General features: G+C 38.5%; 4 protein-coding genes across 11 annotated transcripts; 2 read left to right on the top strand and 2 right to left on the bottom strand.

Annotated features, from left to right (window-relative positions):
• Nucleotides 1-1,556: 1,556 nt before the first annotated feature.
• abhd11 (abhydrolase domain containing 11) lies at nt 1,557-6,672 on the top strand. 3 transcript variants are annotated; one of them, XM_027004100.2, is made up of 7 exons: nt 1,557-1,789; nt 2,376-2,511; nt 2,835-3,008; nt 3,147-3,317; nt 3,560-3,741; nt 4,155-4,311; nt 4,567-6,672. In XM_027004100.2, exons 1-6 carry the CDS (start codon nt 1,647-1,649, stop codon nt 4,288-4,290), a joined length of 942 nt encoding a protein of 313 aa, XP_026859901.1. In that variant the 5' UTR covers nt 1,557-1,646; the 3' UTR covers nt 4,291-4,311; nt 4,567-6,672. The 3 variants fall into 3 exon arrangements, with proteins under 3 accessions (XP_026859901.1, XP_026859892.1, XP_026859909.1); XM_027004091.2 differs by having other exon boundaries at nt 4,155-6,672; XM_027004108.2 differs by lacking the exon at nt 1,557-1,789 and having other exon boundaries at nt 2,421-2,511; nt 2,831-3,008; nt 4,155-6,672.
• Nucleotides 6,673-6,763: 91 nt separating this feature from the next.
• Nucleotides 6,764-10,162, bottom strand: bicdl2l (bicaudal-D-related protein 2-like). The gene is made up of 6 exons (XM_027004079.2): nt 9,558-10,162; nt 8,805-8,927; nt 8,429-8,584; nt 8,144-8,226; nt 7,859-7,979; nt 6,764-7,299 (listed from the first exon to the last, which is right to left on the bottom strand). The coding sequence occupies exons 1-6, from the start codon at nt 9,894-9,896 to the stop codon at nt 6,973-6,975; spliced, it is 1,149 nt and encodes a 382-aa protein (XP_026859880.2). The 5' UTR covers nt 9,897-10,162; the 3' UTR covers nt 6,764-6,972.
• phkg1b (phosphorylase kinase, gamma 1b (muscle)) lies at nt 9,704-15,135 on the top strand. Of its 6 annotated transcripts, none has more exons than XM_027004042.2 (11): nt 9,704-9,784; nt 10,969-11,013; nt 11,370-11,481; nt 11,647-11,825; nt 12,158-12,212; nt 12,789-12,854; nt 13,120-13,283; nt 13,462-13,552; nt 13,935-14,088; nt 14,243-14,368; nt 14,600-15,135. In XM_027004042.2, the coding sequence occupies exons 3-11, from the start codon at nt 11,399-11,401 to the stop codon at nt 14,864-14,866; spliced, it is 1,185 nt and encodes a 394-aa protein (XP_026859843.1). In that variant the 5' UTR covers nt 9,704-9,784; nt 10,969-11,013; nt 11,370-11,398; the 3' UTR covers nt 14,867-15,135. The 6 variants fall into 6 exon arrangements, with proteins under 6 accessions (XP_026859843.1, XP_026859869.1, XP_035382897.1 ...); XM_027004033.2 differs by lacking the exon at nt 9,704-9,784 and adding an exon at nt 10,752-10,863; XM_027004068.2 differs by lacking the exon at nt 11,370-11,481.
• Nucleotides 15,136-15,235: 100 nt separating this feature from the next.
• sumf2 (sulfatase modifying factor 2) lies at nt 15,236-17,819 on the bottom strand. The gene is given in 10 exon segments (XM_027004120.2): nt 15,236-15,485; nt 15,629-15,770; nt 15,984-16,068; nt 16,151-16,174; nt 16,177-16,208; nt 16,325-16,475; nt 16,679-16,723; nt 16,876-16,990; nt 17,312-17,459; nt 17,559-17,819. Coding segments are annotated over 10 exon segments (909 nt in total). The 5' UTR covers nt 17,623-17,819; the 3' UTR covers nt 15,236-15,382.
• Between the last annotated feature and the right edge of the window lie 470 nt (nt 17,820-18,289).

Here is an 18,289-nt window from a genome sequence, read left to right on the forward strand (position 1 = left end):
AGTTGCCTTTAATAGTAGCCTGTTCGCTTGTCCGTTTTTGACAATGACGTGACTTTGCGTTTTCTTTTGACCCCCTTTGCCCATTTACTTTAAAACGTTGATAAACTGTCCTGGGCACCTAGTAAAGTGATCGGAACGAGACTTGCGTCACATGACCGATACTGCAACGTGCGGTCGCTTATTTGCCTACTTTATTATGCTACAGGCTTAATGATGTCACGCTGAAATTCATTCACCATACTTTAAGGCGCTTACACAGCAGTGCTCGCTCCAAATAGGCTAGATCTAGATGACTTATAAAACAGCAGTCTTGGCGCAAGGAATCAGGCGTAGGCTGTGTGAGATTGGGGAACATTTCCAGCATTTGGCAGAAGACGTGTTAGGGTTGGTAAAATAACTCTTGAAAGCTTAGAGATTGTGAACACATTTCTACTGTCTTACTTTCTTTGTGGGCTACCGAGGCACATTTTGCCTGCTGCCACCTTATTTAACCACGTTTAAAAAAAACCAGCTTCACAGTATTCATGTTTGTTAATTTCTAGACACTTTGCGTTCCTCATTTCCCTCCCTTCTCACCATAGTTACACTGTGTATTCGCTGCTCTGTGGCCAATGCAGTGTCACCTATGGCGGCAAGCATGGAGGAGGACGTGGTCTCGCTAACTCCCTCCTTTCTCTCAAGTCATACGTCAACAAATTGCAGTTAAGCTGACACACTACACAATGACGCCTGATATTAAATCACCTGTAATGACTGCACAATGCCGAGAGGCAGGGAAGGGGAATTTGTTGACCGTTAACTTCAAAAGACTGTGTGACAAAACTATCTCAAATTTAACAACTAGATTTTGTAACCTACATACTTGAGCTCATTGCTAGCCAACACATCATCTAGCTATTAAATTAGAAGATTCCACGTGTTGATCTCCTTTAACAACAAACAAACAAAAAACATTTATTGAACAAAAAAAAGGAACAATGAGAAAATTCCATGAATTGATGCAATAACAACGCAATGACCGACGTGCGAAAATGAGCTAAAAAAAAAAGGGGGGGGGGGGGGGGGGGAGTTAGAGGTTCAGTGGGAGTAAAACGCCACCCATCGGTCAGTAGTTGGCTTGGGAGAGAGTAGAATCAAAATGTACATGACACTTAGTCTACATATTGGCGTGACAAACTAGTTTACTGGACGATCAAACAAGATGCGTAAATGTAACACCACTTATGTAGAGAAATATACCTACTTTTACTTTTGTCTGTCAAAACTGTACGAGACTATAAGGTCTTTGTGGTCTCTGGCGCCACTTTGTGGTTATGTGGATGATAAATACGTGAACTGGCTAAAATGTGACAGGCAGCAAATTAAATTTGATCGATTGTATCTGGTCCTTCAGTGTCAAGTTATTTTCTTGTTGTCTATTCATTGATAATGGGCTTACTGGCTAATTAAGTTACGGTATTTAGTATTTAAGTATTTTTCATTTTATAAGATTCATTTTATACGCACGACGTCATGACGTATACATCAGCTGGACCATAGCGTCATATTCTCTGCGTTTAGTTGAACGTCACGACCTTTGAAATCATAAACTGGAGTCAAATGAACGATTATCTCTGGTTAAGGTAGTCCAGGTGTGAAATACTACTATGAGCGTCCTGTGTCGTATGTTTACGAAAGGTCTATTTTGTGGACAACCGCAGTGGTTGTCAGTAGGTGGATCTCAATATTTTTGTAGCGGAGCATCTCGACTGGATTGTGTTCGGCGTGACAGCGCTGCTAACTCTACCAGGTGTTGACACATTTCATGGTCAGGGCTGTTGTAAAGGGTCATGGGCTTTCACAGTGGAAGTGAGCCTTTGCTTGCGCTATGTGCCTGCTGCAGTTTGATGTTGTTTGCTTTAAATACACTAACGATATTTTAAGGGGCATACGTGAATTGAGAGGTTCAGCGCTTGTATGTCTAGCCCTTGCTGTCTATTTGCTGAGAACTGAATACATGAGCTTGCTAGCTAGCTACCTAGTCAGCTAACGATAGACTCAGTGTGGCATTTAGCTAGTATTAGATGTTTAGCTAGCGTATCTAGGTAGTTTGCTATCTAGCATACTAGCTTACTTCAAGTTCAACCGTGTCGTTACCACAACACCTTAGTTCACAGATATGTATTCTAATTTTATAATCAGGTTATGCCTCTCTGTATGCACCCATATAACACAAAATGATAGTTATCTTTATTAGACATTTTAAGATGACTATAGTCATCAGGTTTGTAACAGCTAAGCTAGTTTATATCCATATTAGTCTCAAATCTATATTGAGTAAACCCTCACAAATTTAATCAAAATATTCACTGTATACACTGTATATTCTTCCCCAGTCCTGTAAGCTTGACATATGACGTGTTTGACGGGAAAGGGGACAGCACACCTCTCGTTTTTCTACATGGCTTATTCGGGAGCAAATCAAACTTTCACTCTATAGCTAAATCTCTAGTTCAGCGGACAGGCCGGAAGGTATGGGAGATTTGTATATATTTTTTAATGGGTTTAAACATTTATAATGGTTTTATAGAATCAAAATTAAGGTGCTAGTACCATCCTGAGATGTGCATTATTTTTGGGGATAAGTTGAGATGAGGTGTGTACTAGATTTGATGTGCATTGTTGTCATAATGGGTAATTATAGCCACCCAACCTAAAATTCATTTTAATATTTCTTTACATTGTACCATTCATTCATTTACTTTGTATGTTGAGTAACCACTGATATAGAGGAATATCTGTGTAGTAGCTAACTGTATCTTTGCAAGTGTCCTAACTATACTTTGTCTAGTCAGGTGCTGACAGTAGATGCTCGTAACCATGGCAAGAGCATGCATACCCCAGTTTTGACGTATGAGGCAATGACCAATGACCTGACGCATCTGCTTGGCCAGTTGCGCATTGGAAAATGTATCCTAATTGGGCATAGCATGGGGGGCAAAGTTGCTATGGCTACAGCTTTGTCACAGGTATTACCAGTTGTGATTGTGCTGTTATTTTAAATAAGAGTATTGTTTGTTTATTACTTGAACATATGTTCATGTCAGTGTCTGGAAAATAAGCACTAGCTTCTGTTGTCCATGGTTTTACTACTCTCTCAATTATAGCCCAGTTTGGTGGAGCGACTCGTAGTGGTAGACATTAGTCCTGCACCAACATCAGTTCGCACCAATTTCCGTGCCTATATTGAGGCTATGAAGGAGGTGAAAATAGCCACTGACATTCCACGCTCTACAGCACGCAGACTAGCTGAAGATCAGCTCAGAAAGCAAGTTAAAGTAAGCATTCTAAATTGGATACAGTAAATACAGTAAACCCTTTTCTTTCATACCGATTGCCAATTAAATTCTCACTTTCAACTGATTAAGATTGTTGGGTTGCAGTTATGAAATCAAATTTTTGTGTCAATCAGAACATATTTAGGTAAAAGCTTTAAAATAACTTGCGTAGTTCAGACTTTCGCATATTTGTGTTAACAAAAATGGTGTTTATTTTGCTGCTTTCTTTGGTTTGCACACAGGAGCATTCAGTCCGACAGTTTCTCCTCACTAATCTTGTGGAGCAGAATGGACATTATGCCTGGAGAGTCAATTTAGAAGCTATATCAAACCACATGGATGACATTATGGGTTTCCCTGAGTTTAACACCACCTATGAAGGACCCACCCTCTTCCTGGGTGGCAGTAGCTCAGCTTACATTAGGTAACAGAAAATGTTTTGGAAGTAGAGACTTTTTAGTTGGTTCTTGAAAAGTGAGATTGCCACATTATCCAATTCCCTCTCTGTAATATAAAATAACATTTCTACTTCCAAAATGTTCTATAAAAACTGTATAAAATGTCTGACTCACCTTTCCTGATTTTGTAGCCTGGAATTCTATTAATATACTTACATTTTCCCATGTTTATTCACATCCTACTCTGATTAGTGAAAATTAACTATAAGAATGTGTAGCTGTGTGGTTTTGCAGTCATAGTAACATGCAAAGATAACTACATTTGTTGTAAACCCATTTTGACCACACAAAATTTCTTTAAGTTGTCTTGGGTCTTTTTCTGTCTTGTGTTCTGTGTATGTTAATATGTACATCTTCCTTTCTCATTGTTTCACTCAAGCTCTGAAGATTACCCTGAGATCCAGCGTCTCTTTCCATGTGCAGATATCCAGTACATCCCTGATGCCAGTCACTGGATTCATGCTGACAAGCCTCTGGACTTCATAAGCTCCATTATCAGATTCCTGCAGAGCTAGTACCCAGGCCAACTCAGACAGGTGGGTTCAGTGGTATATGGACATTGTGAAGTCCATAAGGCATGGACCAAACACATTGTTTTTTAAAATTAGACCCTGACCATCAAATGCAGAACTTGATCTTTTGTTAGTATAGTTATTTGGAGTTACAGATGTGTTAACATGATATTTATTTTTAGATTTACAGTATGCACTTTCTCAAGATTCACTGACACTGAATACCTTGGTTTCTCTCTAAAACAGTTATCAATTTCATACATATAAATTACATTTCAGGGCTCTGCTTTGCCCACAGCATTGTTTTGCATAATGGAAACCATTGTAGTGGAACAATTGTGATCATTCTGAACTTGATGACCCTCTGCCTTGTTTATCGTGAGGTTGGCTCTGTAGGCAGGTGCACACTTGCATTCTTGCAGCATTCTGTGGAAGATGTACAATTTCTTTGTTCTAATAGTAAGTCCAAAGATTCCTATGCAGCAGGGACCTGGTGTTTCTGGCACTGTTTTTGAGCATGCATGTACCTCTCATTGTCATACAAAAGTTAATTTTATAAGATGTAACAAAAATATATTATTTCAATAGACACACTGCTCCATAAAAATAGCATTTTGTTTTTCAAAGCATCAGGTGATTTTCTCCTGAGTAGACATCACTTATTAACTTCAAGAAATATACAAGCTGTACAAATAAGTTATGTCCTGCATCGTTGTGAGTTGGTTTTTCATAGGTTTAATAAGAGTTTATAGAGGTATCTGGTGTGTGTTTTCCTGTTTGTTTGTATATTCATGTGAGTGGCATGTAGGACTGTGTTGTGATGTGTGTTTAACCAAAAACTGAGTAAATAAATAACCTTATATTCTATGATGCTGCCAGGTACATGCTAAAAAGCACCATTTGTCAGGTTCAGTAGGCTTGTCTTATGTGGCCACCTTTTGTTAACTGTGGATGTGTGTCAGTATTTTGTGACTGAATGGTATTTTGTATTATTATACTGAACATATGACATACTACTATTGGATAATGATCAGAATAATATATTTATATCTTACAACTGTGATGTCTATGCTATATGTTTGTGTATGTTTGAAAGTCAATTAGGTTTATAAAACATGCTGCAGAATTAAACTCCAAATGCAAGAGGGTATTTAACTGATCTGCTCAACCGCATAATAGCTGTATATATTGCTTGTGTTAGAAATATGAGTAGCTTGTAGTACATACACTGCCAGTGGTCCTTGTTATGAGGATAAACTGTGTTGCAAGAGGGAATGGGTGTGAACATGCACATGTTAATATGTATTTTTTAGAAATTATCTTTCTAAAACTGAAGTTTACTTTTATCAGCTAATATTCAGTTACCAGCAATGCAAATGCATTGTCTTATGTTTGTCTTGTCAGAGGGGTATTGATGAATTGGCCCTTTCTGGTCAAAGCAAAGTCTGAAAAATTTGCTTGGGGTTTTAGAGAATGGTTTACTTTGGTATGTTTCCAAGGCTGCGGACCACTTCATAAAGCAGGTTTAATTGAATGTCTTTTGTCCTGCTATGATTGAATACCACAAATTTTAATTTCAAAACCTAATGTGTAATAAATAGGATGGTTTTCTAGTCATCTAATTTCTGAAATTAGGTGACTGAAAAATTGTATAGTTTGTTCAGAATTTTATAAACCAGAGCTCATGTATGACTGTACATTAAATGTGGTAAATCTTGTTTTGGCAGTTCTCAAAATATTCCTGTGTCTTTGCTTTGGCATCAATGAAAGTCTTGTCATTTACATAGTTTATCTTGTTGGCTAATTTAAAGTGTTCTTTGGTTTTTTTTGTAGCCTTTAAATAAATAGAAATAGATAGATGTCAATATATGGACAGTTAAAATGACTATTTAATATACATTACTTTCAGTACTTTATAATGTATTTATCTACCACAATAAAACATTACATTCTTACAGCTGTGCACGATCTCAATAAAGGGTTTTTTGTTTGTGATAAAACACAGACAATATATACTGGTGTTCTGTTGTAGGATTAGTTTAATTTTTTATAATTCTGAGGACCATAGACTGAACAACAATTTAGTTTTAACAGATTTCTGGTTGGTAATACTAATGTAAAGAAACTAAACCAGTAGTATTGTTAGGTGAGATGTGGTGCACAGATACTCATCAATCAGCTGTATGTTGTGCCAAGCATTTAACATGCAAAGTGTTCCTCTCTTCAAGTAAAGTCTATCTGTTAGGTTATGTGTTGTCACGTGTTATTTCACAAAACTTGGTCAACTAAAGTTTCTGTGGATGTATTTCTCTTGCATGCAAGCTGGGTTCTGTATATAGATATCCAACTAAATAAATGTTCAAGTTTTATGATCAGAAAACCTGACTGTTGGTGTCAGTTTGTCTTTAATCAAGGGTTATGTGTATTTATACTTCATAAAAGGTTTTGATATGGGTCTTCATGTTTGTCTACACAAAAAAGTTCATCATACTTCAACAACATATTTTTCAAAAAAAAAATTCTAGTTTGCAACTAGTGTAATTTCTTTGGAATGGTGCCAATCAGTGCAAGGAAATACATAATTACATGAACTGCATAAAAAAAAAAACAAGAAATTAATGACATGACCTCTTTTTTTATAGTAATCAAACATACTGTAATAAAAAGTGGGAACAATCTTAAAGCTCAGGTCAGAGAAATTGTTTGAAAACTGTCCTCACTGATGCTGCCTGGAGTCTGAGACCCACTGGGGCTGCTGCTCACTGACTGGTTAAAGGTATCCGAGGATGGCCGAAGAGTGCGCCCTCGTCGCAATCGTTCTTTCCAGCGCTGGACCACTGGTGTATTGGGGGACTGGAAGGCTGTAGTGGATGCTCGGCTGGGGGATGGTGATTGGACAGGGCTATATTGTTTGGAGCGCCGGAGTGCACTGAAACCTTTGGGCTTCTTCTGGGCTTGTTCTGCTTGCTGCTGACTCAACACATGGTGGTGAAGGATGGTCTGCACATCATCCTGTTAAAAATGCATGTAATTAGAGTACCAATTATATTCATTGGCATGAACCTGGTTAGAATTAGATATTAAGCAATTATTGCCCCTGAGAGACTGAAAGAGGGGCAGTTATATTTTCATTACTATCCCAATTAGCTGGAGAAGTTACCAGAACATAACTATGCTTATTGTATCTTGTGTTTTAAGGAACAGTGTTCGAAGCTGAGCACAGTCCAGATGGCCATTCTGACTCCAGGCTCTAAAATCCTGCAGTGACACAGCTAGTGCTACCAGCTGCTTCACACCATTTCAGTTAACAGCATACATTAATCCTAGTCTGTTTTATCTGATTTGTGGAATCAAATCAACATTTTTGTGAGATGTTTTTTTATGATGTTTACAATTTATAAAGTTTATAATTAGAATGTGATGCAATTAGGTGGGTATAATATTCTAGTCTAGATATTCTGTCGCAGGTCTAATGTGTTTATGGTTTATAAAAAAACAAACCTATACAATACAGTGCAGACTTGTATTCAGTATTACTAGGTTCTAGAGCACCTTATCAGGTTAAACCCACCTTCCACGCCTCCAGCTCAATGGCCATATCCAGCCTACTCTGCACAGCCTCTAGTAACTGGTTGTTCAATAACATCAGTTCTGTCTTACTTTTCAGAAGCTCTGATTCCATAGCTTTTTTCCTATCAGAAACATTTACATTGACAACACTTAACAGAGGAATACAGAGAATGACATTCATCAAGAATTCATTTAGTTCTTTTCAGAAAGACCACTTCATATGTAGTTACATCTATTTGCATTTTGTATTACATTGCATTTACTCACTCCAAAAATATGGACTTACTTTGCAAGAGCATCATCTCTGTCCCGGAGAGCTTGTTGTAATACCACTCCATCATCTTCCACTTTCCCATCTTTGTTTTTTCTCTGTGAATGATTAGTGTTTTATTAAGATTTCTTTCTGATTCATTACATTATTTTGTAATGAAAAAAATTAAAAAGCAGGCTAAATTTTCATAAGATTCACTTAAATTGATCCCAATTCTGTTCAAATGGACCGGTTTCACCAAAAGCAAGCATGGAGGTTTGCAGAGATGTATTCAACTGAACTGGTGAGTGTGAGACTCACATGAGCTGTGTGGTTGAAGGCGAGCGTGCGTGCTACATTCTGCAGCTGGAGCAGTGCAGCATCAATTGGACTGTCCTGAGAGACAGGCTCTGCTGCTGGCTCCAGATCAGTCAGAGGCAACAGCAGCTTCACTATAGACTGAATCTCCTCCGCTACCTATTGATTAGTGGAGATAATTACTGAACAAATTCAGTGTACAAAAATAATCCTGAACTTTGGCTAAGTTGCTAAAGAATGGCACAGTCATGAAAAGCTTCAAAATATACTCTTGAATAAAATGCAGCTGCCTTTATTTGATGCATCTTGAATAAAAATACATTTGTCAGCACAGGCTGAAAAAAAAACTGACGGCATGAAGATGTCCAGCTTATCTCACCCGTTCTCTCTGCTGACTCCAGGCCAGGCCATCCTGACTCTGTTCTTGCAGTCTATCCACTTGGGCCTTTATCTTCAGACTCCTACGTCGGGAGAGCTCCACCTCCCGACGCATCTGCTTCAACTGCAGGTGCAGAGAATGAGTCAAGAACACACAGGCTACACCCACTCATTCATATGCATCCAGTGCTGCCATATGGTGAGCTATATATTCCAAAACAAATTCACATTTCAGACTACTAATATGGGAGTATAGCCATAAACATTTACTTAAATACAAACAGATAGCAACACAGAACATAAAGCGAGGGTCTTCTGGGCATAGCTAAATGCTAAAAATAGTGATTCCTTATTAAAGGTGCGTTCGTTTAGAATCAGGCTTAACCCATGTAATTACAGGGCAAATACCCACGCATGCAAATCCAGATTCCACAAGTGGAATCTGGTCATTCCAGTACAGTATTTCATACTTCTTGAGAGAACTTATAGGTTAATTGCTTGCATAGAGAGGTATAATAAATATATACATAAAAAATAAAATGTTATGATTGTCCTATGTCCCACAAAAACAAGGCTGTTCCAGTGTAATTACAATTGTTATTTTGTGGCGCGGGGCCATACAATCTCTGTAGTATCGAAATCACAGATTCTCAATTGTTTTACACAAGAAATAAACCCTATTTCAGATCTGCTTATGGTCTTTCAATATTTGTTTGTGAATGCAAAACCAGGCCTGAACTTAATATTCTCTCACCGTGTCTGACACAGGACTGGACACTCGTCTGCGGAGTGGACTCCCACTCCTGAGCAGGTCTGGCAAGACTTCATGTAGATATGACTGGATGGGTTTATTTAAAGATGGGCCTGGACTGGAGTTAAGAGTCAACCGCTCTATTCCATCAGCTTGATCTGTCACAATGGAGCTCTCACTCTCTTTGTCTGCTCGCAGATGCTCCTGTCTCTCATCCAACATGGACAGTGGTAAGCTCAAAGTGTTCCTGTTTGTATGCGGCAAGTTGTCTTCTTCCATAGGAGAAACACACCCTTGGTTTGGATCATCCTCACTCGTTATCTGCAATTGTATCTGTTCCATGGGGTGCGATGTCTTCACCAAGTCTTTGAAAGTTGTCCAGTTGTCTTGTGTGCTGTTGTAGAAAAAGAGTCAAATGTGAATCAGGGCCCTCCGCTGCCTTGTAGAAGCCCCAGTGGTAAAAACTGCGGAACTGAGACGTGTTGTTGAGAGGGTAGAAAGACAGAGGAGAACGCCTGCAAACTTGTTTTTCCTGCCTACTCAGAAATAGCAAGCTCAACTAGTGACGTCACAAAAACACACAGGCTGTGTCTCTAAAGCTTACGCTTTGGTTTTATTCCATAAGGCTGTCATAAATTAGACTGTAGCTAGGATACACATGCTCAAACACATTTATGAGACATAGAAGCACAGGATAATAAAAAGCCATATAACCAACACCAGATATTAACATGAAGCATTTGGCTCATTATATATTACTCTGTGAAAATGTCAAGTGAGTTTTTTTCCTATTTTGTGTCCTGTGAGAAGCCCACATGAACTATTCACTACTAGAGTACAGATAGCTCATCAGTTAAGGAACTCTACCAGTCAGAAAGTTGCTGGTTCAAGCCACACCGTTGCCATGTTACCACTGTGGGCCTCTGAGAAAAACCATTAACCCTCAATTGCTCGAATTGTACTCGGTGGCAGTTGTAGTCACTTTGTATAAAAACGTCTGCTAAATGTCAATAAATGAACAGCGTGTCTACATCGTTTTGGAAGTGTATGTTTTACGCAGTGCGACCAGAACGTGAGCTGAGTGAGGAATGTTATCCTTTTATTACTCCCAGTCTGTCTTGACACATGGGTACTGAATGTAAAGCTCTACGGGTGCCCCTGAAGGATACCCGTGCTCAAATAACATTGACACCTTATTTATAGCAAACTCTTCTCAGTGTACCCACGAAGCATTGAAGGGGTGTAAATGAACGACAAGTACAGATTTATAAACGTGGATTCTTTTTCTCTCTTTCTTTTTTGTGAAAAGGTGGGAACATTTTAGCAGCAGTGACTGGGACAACAAATATTTGACCCGTACTGAATTAACTGTAAGAAGGTGTCGACGGTACTTCTCCTTTTTGTGTTCTGACAGCTCCTTCGGGAACAGAAACCGTAACAGAAGACGCGTTAGTTGTTGGTAAGTAATTTCTAGGTAAATGATAAGGTAACGTAGGCAGACAGTTGTTGCGACAACACTGATCGTAACTTTTCCCTTTATTTTTTTAGAGAGAGATTTACCGCCGCTCGACCGGTAAACTTATTTCAAAAACGGACAGCAGATGCTTTTAACATTGTAACAAGCTATTCTATAAACAAAATGGCGATCGCTGAGAGTGTGCACTATAGAAACTGAAAGAATAATTTCTGAAGAATAATTCCTCCCCCCACCCCCCCCACCCCCCGCGAATTAGCGACTGCCAATTCGCAACAGCCACTGCTAACAAACTCTGGGAGCACACTGTGTCCTAAAACGGACTGGATTTCTTTCCACAGTAAATTCAGTCCTGATCTGAGAGATCACAATGACTAAAGAGGAGGATATTCCAGACTGGGTGGGTGGACAAGAGTTCTACAATAAATATGAACCCAAAGAGATCCTAGGAAGGTAAATGTTTAAGGCACGGGATTTCAAAAGAGGAACAGGGTTGCCCTCCTTCAATCACATACTACTTGAATTGTGAGAGGAAAATGAATGTAACATGCTGTGACATGCTTTATCAATGTTGATTAATATTAATAAAAATATTAATTACTTTGTCTTTTGTTTCAGAGGGGTAAGCAGTGTGGTTCGTCGCTGTGTGGACAAGCAAACCAACCAGGAATATGCAGTAAAGATCATAGATATCACACCATCAGATAAAATGACTCCCCAGGAGATAGAAGAGATTCGAGAGGCTACTGTAAAAGAGATTGACATCCTTCGGAAAGTCTCCGGACAAAAGAACATAAGTATGCCATCCTAGACTGCACAGAGCAAATTAAGAAATGTATCCAGAGCCCCAGCTAACATATTATCCCAGATACCAGTGCTAGATTATCCAGGAGATTATGTCTCTTAAATCTGTTACCTTTTCCTCCACCTGTTAAAATTTTATAAATGATTAAACTTTTGATCCTAAATGATAAATTGTCCTTAAATAATATTAATATTGGAACATTACAATACATTATGTGGCTATCAAAATCAATTATGTATGCCTTCTAAAAAGAAAAACAAACACAAAAAAAACCATATACAGAAGGAATTGTACTGAGGGTTTGCCCTATTTCTTTCCTCACAGTACAACTGCAAGACTGCTTTGAGTCAAATGCCTTCTTCTTTTTAGTTTTTGACCTGTGAGTATGACTGTGTTGTCTTTCTCTCTCTTAGCATGTTTGCTGTCATTCCACTTCAGTTTAGAATGTCCACTAGGTTTTGTACTTAGCTATATTAAACATTGTTGTATTCAAATGTTTTTTGCAGTAGATACCCTTGAGCATGCTTATAAGAGCTTAGCTGTTCTAATTGCACAGAAAGGTGCTGACTCCAAGAACAAAACTGCAGAGAAAGCAAAGCCTTTGGTTATAAAGATAAGTGGCTAAAAAAAAATTTCTCCTTCACTCTCTAGTACACACAGAGCACATGGTCTTCCCAACATTCACTTGTCCTGATCCACAAATAGTACAAACAAATCTAGTTGCAGTTTCTTAGGAAAGGTTCCCCCTTATAATTCCTTCCAGTGTAATCATATCCACTAGGAATCCCTTCACATGACATCCTCTCTATCATGTCAAGCATACCAATGAGAGCAGCTGATGTCACCACAGTAAAACAAAAAGGCAGATATGAAACATTTGAAAACTTATGTTGTTTATATGGCCATTTTTCTTAGCTGATCACACTAATGGTAAATCTCTTCCACTCTTTGACAGAATGAAGAGGGGAGAATTATTTGATTACCTCACAGAGAAAGTGACTCTGAATGAGAAAGAGACACGGTCAGATATCTCTACCAATTTGCAATATGTGAATTAAATTACATACTTATTTAAAGAATTAAGCCACATATCTTTCTGAAAATAGTCATATAATTTGATCAGTTTTAAGAGGTTACCATATATGTTTGCCATAAGCAAAATATTTTCAATTAACATAGCCCCATTTTTCATTATCCAGCAATGGTTAAAGTTATTGTTATCATCTGAGTAACTGAGTAAAAAAACCTGTGGAAGTCAGATAATTCTGATTTCTTGCTGTTGACAGGAAGATCATGCGTGCTCTGCTGGAAGTGGTGCAGTTCCTTCATGCCGAAAACATTGTACACAGGGACCTCAAGCCAGAGAATATCCTGCTGGATGATAACATGAACCTTAAGTTAACAGACTTTGGCTTCTCTGTCCAGATAGAACCTGGACAGAGGCTAAAAGGTGAATCTTTCTGATGATGTTTCAGCTAACATTTACATTCAACAACTAGTTGCCATTAGGCAAAGGGAAAGAATAATAGTGCATTTACTGGGATGGGGGGAAAAACACTGATTAGGTCCAGTGTGTAAGTATGTGGTTGATTTAAGGTTCATGCAGTTATGTCCTTGCTTCTCCTCAGAGGTTTATGGAACACCTGGTTATTTAGCTCCTGAAATCATTGAATGCTCTATGGACTCCTGTCACACTGGCTATGGATCTGCTGTTGACCTGTAAGTATATGATGCTATCATTTTATTCCTTTTGAAGCACCGCCTACTGACTCTAGCAGGGACATTTAACTCATTCGAGGCTGCAGTTTCTACAAATCTTGCTTTTTATGCCACCTGCTCTAATAAGGTAATTTTTTGGTTAATGTGGTACTGGTGATGTTATATCAGGTTTGACAGAAAAAGAGTGACTATTTGGCAGAGTGACTTACAGTTGTGAACTGGCAACATTCTGCTTACTAGTCCAGAACCTTAACCACTGAGCTTGCAGACCCAAATAAAGCATATAGAAATAAGTATTTGTACCTCACTGCAAAGCATACCTCTAAAGACATTTTTACAGGTCTTGCAGCCAATGTTTGATTGTCTCTGTGTCCTGTTTTAGCTGGAGTTCCGGGGTGATCTTTTACACTCTGCTGGCTGGATCCCCACCATTTTGGCACAGAAAGCAGATGCTGATGCTGCGAATGATTCTTGCTGGGAAATATGAATTCAGCTCTCCCGAGTGGGATGACCGTTCTGATACTGTCAAGGACCTGGTGTGCATCACTGGCCAATTTAACAGATCTGAATAACTGTTACAGTTATAAACTGTTAGAAACAGTTATAAACAGTAACATAGTTTGGGATGTAGCAGGTACTTCTGGTAATTAGGCTGACAGAAGCATGCCTTGTAATGCTGTGTTCCTGTAGATTTCCAGGTTACTGGTGGTGGACCCACAGAGGCGCTATACTGCTACAGAGGCCCTAAACCACCCTTTCTTCCAGCAGTATGAGGTTGCAGAGGTCCGCCACTTCAGTCCTTATAGGAAGTTCAAGGTACGAGGGACAGGAATTAACTTTTTACCTTCTACAGAAATGTGCTCTTACATTTTTTATACGTGTCCTACAAACAAAGTCAAATCCCAATTAACAATATGGTCAGTAAAAACAGCTCTTATCAATGGCACAAATGGCAAAAATGAGGCATCTCTAGCTTTAGTATATAAAAACATTGCAAAAGTATCTATATTTTAAATGTTTCTAAAATATGGCACCATGATTTTATAGGTTATCTGCCTGACTGTACTGGCTACCATGCGCATTTACTGCAGCTACCGCCGGGCCAAACCTGTAACTAAGGAAGTGATTCGCAGAGACCCTTACGCCATCAAACCACTACGGAAGATGATCGATGCCTGTGCCTTTAAGATCTACGGCCACTGGGTGAAGAAAGGGCAGACTCAGAACAGAGCAGCCCTGTTTGAAAATACTCCTAAATTCATCTTGCTGTCTATTGCAGCAGAGGAGAATGAAATAACCCTAAGGACTCCATAAGACAACCCTTACCTCTGGAGCCATTCAGGAAAACGAACTGACTATATTAACATCACGTCTATGTTAACACACAGAATGGCATGTAGCGCAGCTAGCAAAGGTGAAGTCAGAGTAATATGAACATATTTACAGTTCCAAAGGGATTTCACACATAAAGGGATTTTCCTAGGCTTAGTGAACTTAGTGAATGTGGTGCTTGGAACGGGTCTCTGAGCCACTGGGGAGCAGCAGCTCACAGAAAACTATAAACTATAAAGTGTTTCAAATAACAAAATATATGTACATGGTGTTTTTAATATATATTTCTATATATATTTAGAAAATCCATAGTAACCTAAGAAAAGAAGCAGAAAGGAAAAAGGAAGAAAGTTTGTGTTAAAATGCTGTTTTTTTTATTCCACAGTGTTTAGTGGAAATAATTCCCATAAGTAATGTCTATTCTGGTCTCCACGGGAGAGAAACGTATTATTAATACCATATTGCATGATGGGAATCATATATTTAATTGTCTGTTAATCATAGCTCAGTCCTTCCTTTGCTCCTGCCTTTCCTGGCCTTGTAGTCTGAAGCACAGCGAAAGCCAAGATTGTCCGATGCCGAATCTGGCGTGTTGCCCATTCTACAGAAGACAGGCAATCATTCATCATAAACCACTGTTCAATTAAAAACCATTGTCAAATCAGTCATTAAAGAACACAGAGGAAGCTGATAATAGGTAATAAATATTACAATATTGATAAGTAAAAGGAAGTTATGACCGACCGGGTCGTCACACGAGCCCTGTGATTGGCCGATCCATCAACTGTGTCAATCCAGGATGCACCACGCAGGACATACATGGTCTGAGCAGAAGGAAAAGGTGTGGCGGTCCACTCCCATACATTACCCAGCATGTCAAATAAACCTGAAACAATGTGGAATAATACTTCAAGTTTATAAGAGAAGCCATTTTAAAAGAATGACAGAAAACCTCATTCTTTCTTGTGGTGAAAGTTTCTCTTTCTATTGGTTTTTACAAAGTACTGTTTGCATGTCCCTATGCAGATGTGTAGTGCATGGTGTGTACCATAATTATAACTATATAATTATAAATGCAGATATGTGGTTGGTTGGGTACCATAATTATTCTGTGGGGGAAAAGCAGTTATAGGAGCTGTGCCATGAAAACCATCCTCTGCTGTGTCTCCATCTGGGAACGACCCCTACAGTAAGTACATGATCATTTAACCAACAAACAAACAGTCATTTTAAGGCTTATTTCCACAAAAACATAGCTGCACAGACCTGCCATAAGTTGGACCGATTCTGGAGTGAATTTGGTTTCCCCATGGGTATATCCTTCCTTAAACACACAATGGTATTATTCTTTTAAGTAATGTAAAATCTGTGTAAAATATCAATAAGAACCCAAAAGGTGCAACCCAAGAACCCAAGACAGTTGAATGATGTGTGGTTTACCATCAAGCCCCCCCCGAGCAGCCATTTCCCACTCCTCTTCTGTGGGCAACCTCTTTTTTTTCCATTTACAGTAGGTCTGTGCATCGTTCCAGCTAACCTGAACCACAGGGCAGTCTAGCTGACTGCTTATTCCAGAACCTGGTCCACTGGGCTTACAGAAAAGATTGCGGTTGGTGAGTTAAATTCATAAGATGAGATCACTGATGTCCACTGAACATGTCAACACAAATGTAGAGAAATAATTACATATTACAACAGTAGTAGAAATAATTAACATAAGGATACATTAACATTAGAAATAACTTAATAAAAATATATTTTGGAATTCACTGCATCAAGAAATAAGCAAATTACCTGTCTCCAAAACACTTTCTCCACTGGTAACCACCAGGGTGCAGACTACAGGGGAGAGAAGATCTTCATTTAAATATGAGATAATAAAAAGGATATTAAAAAGGTGTGAAATGGTTTTGTCATACTTCCACTAAAATCAAGTCTTATCCTATTATTCAACAAGGTCACCCTATTTGTCCTCCATCATGCATTCATACCTCAATTTTCTGTGTGATCTTGCTTTTCATCTCCTCAGACACAAAGTCCTGGAATACAAAACTCCAACCAAATGTTTCAGCCTCTGTTTTATATTTTTGTGACTTGACAAACTCCCTGGATGAAAAATAATAATGAGAAAATAGAGGGAATGATGATGTGGACTCATTGCCCAAACACTTTAGTGTTAAAATCATGTTAGGAGTGTGGTATTCTTTATTCATCTTACAGTTATCCATTTGCTATGTGAAATAATTTGGTGAAACGTAAAAGCAAATCTCCGATTATCAGATAATCAAGAAGATATACATCTGGTGCTTTCAGTGACTATAAAATTATTTCTGAAATTAGTTTGTATTTCAAGATTTGACAGATCACATTATTGCTAATATCAGAACAGATATTAAAAATTACGTTTTTAATGTTTGACTAAATTACCTGAAATCGGAGTTAGTAACAGGGTATTTGTCTATCTTAAATGACCCGACGGTCACAGCTCTAATAGGCGATTCACCATCCCGGCCATTAACCGCATTCGTTCCCATGTTCATGATTCCACCCGGAATCAATACCATACTGTCATCAACTGCGGAAGGGGGAACGCATAGCAGATGAATGACCTATTCACATACCATAAACACGTTTATTTTGTGATAACAAGATCAAAAACACTTTAACATCTTACCTTTAACGCACAACATACTCCACAGTAACGTAAAAATAATGGTATTTAAAAGTAGCATCGCCATTATAGAGCTGTATTCAAAGCCGCGTGAAAAGTGCAGAACGTCAGAACATAAACGTTTTTCATCCGAATCTTCAGTCGAACTAGAAATATTTAGCTAAAACATAATTTAAATGTTGCGCAAAACGTGATTTAAAACTTAACGTGGAACAGACTGAAAAAATTTAATGCTGGTGTCTCTGCAGACAACTTCTTCCTGTCTGTGACTATAGCAGCTTTAATAGCGCGACCTACTGTGCTGGAGACGAGTTCTCCATAACGAACGCACGTGTGCAATTTATCATTCAGTCGAACGTGGTAAATGATGACAGAGTGGCTGACGCCGTTGATAGAATAAGCGATGATCGGCTTCTGAGATGTTGCGCTATTGTAGATATTTTGTTAAATTCGCAGTAAATGTCCACATGAAAATCCACTTTATGAGTATTATAGGAAATTGTGCGCTTAACAGATTTTATGGACGAATTTTAAAGCGAATTATTCCGCAAAATGTGCCTTAAATGTTTGTTTGTGGAGTTGGCTGTTGTGTAGACTTCAGCTTTCCACATTAACAAGTGGCACGAGGTTCATGAGAAGTGGACGTGTAAAAATCTCATAGCCTGTTGAGTTATTCACTCACCAGTATGGGTCAAATGTAGATTCGTTTTCATAGACAATACAATTATTTTTGC

This window comes from Electrophorus electricus, chromosome 6 (genome assembly GCF_013358815.1).
Source record: "Electrophorus electricus isolate fEleEle1 chromosome 6, fEleEle1.pri, whole genome shotgun sequence".
Lineage (NCBI taxonomy): Eukaryota > Metazoa > Chordata > Actinopteri > Gymnotiformes > Gymnotidae > Electrophorus > Electrophorus electricus.

Excerpts from the sequence above, each read along its gene's own strand:
- bicdl2l (XM_027004079.2), bottom strand. The coding sequence starts at position 9,896 with ATGGAACAGATACAATTGCAGATAACGAGTGAGGATGATCCAAACCAA. Across the intron at positions 7,980-8,143 it reads AGAGATGATGCTCTTGCAAA|GAAAAAAGCTATGGAATCAG; the intron begins GTAAGTCCATAT and ends TGTTTCTGATAG. Across the intron at positions 7,300-7,858 it reads TTGAGCTGGAGGCGTGGAAG|GATGATGTGCAGACCATCCT; the intron begins GTGGGTTTAACC and ends CATTTTTAACAG.
- abhd11 (XM_027004091.2), top strand. The coding sequence starts at position 1,647 with ATGAGCGTCCTGTGTCGTATGTTTACGAAAGGTCTATTTTGTGGACAA. Across the intron at positions 1,790-2,375 it reads AGCGCTGCTAACTCTACCAG|TCCTGTAAGCTTGACATATG; the intron begins GTGTTGACACAT and ends ATTCTTCCCCAG. Across the intron at positions 3,009-3,146 it reads TGGCTACAGCTTTGTCACAG|CCCAGTTTGGTGGAGCGACT; the intron begins GTATTACCAGTT and ends TCTCAATTATAG.
- phkg1b (XM_027004042.2), top strand. The coding sequence starts at position 11,399 with ATGACTAAAGAGGAGGATATTCCAGACTGGGTGGGTGGACAAGAGTTC. Across the intron at positions 11,482-11,646 it reads CCCAAAGAGATCCTAGGAAG|AGGGGTAAGCAGTGTGGTTC; the intron begins GTAAATGTTTAA and ends CTTTTGTTTCAG. Across the intron at positions 12,213-12,788 it reads TTCTTTTTAGTTTTTGACCT|AATGAAGAGGGGAGAATTAT; the intron begins GTGAGTATGACT and ends ACTCTTTGACAG.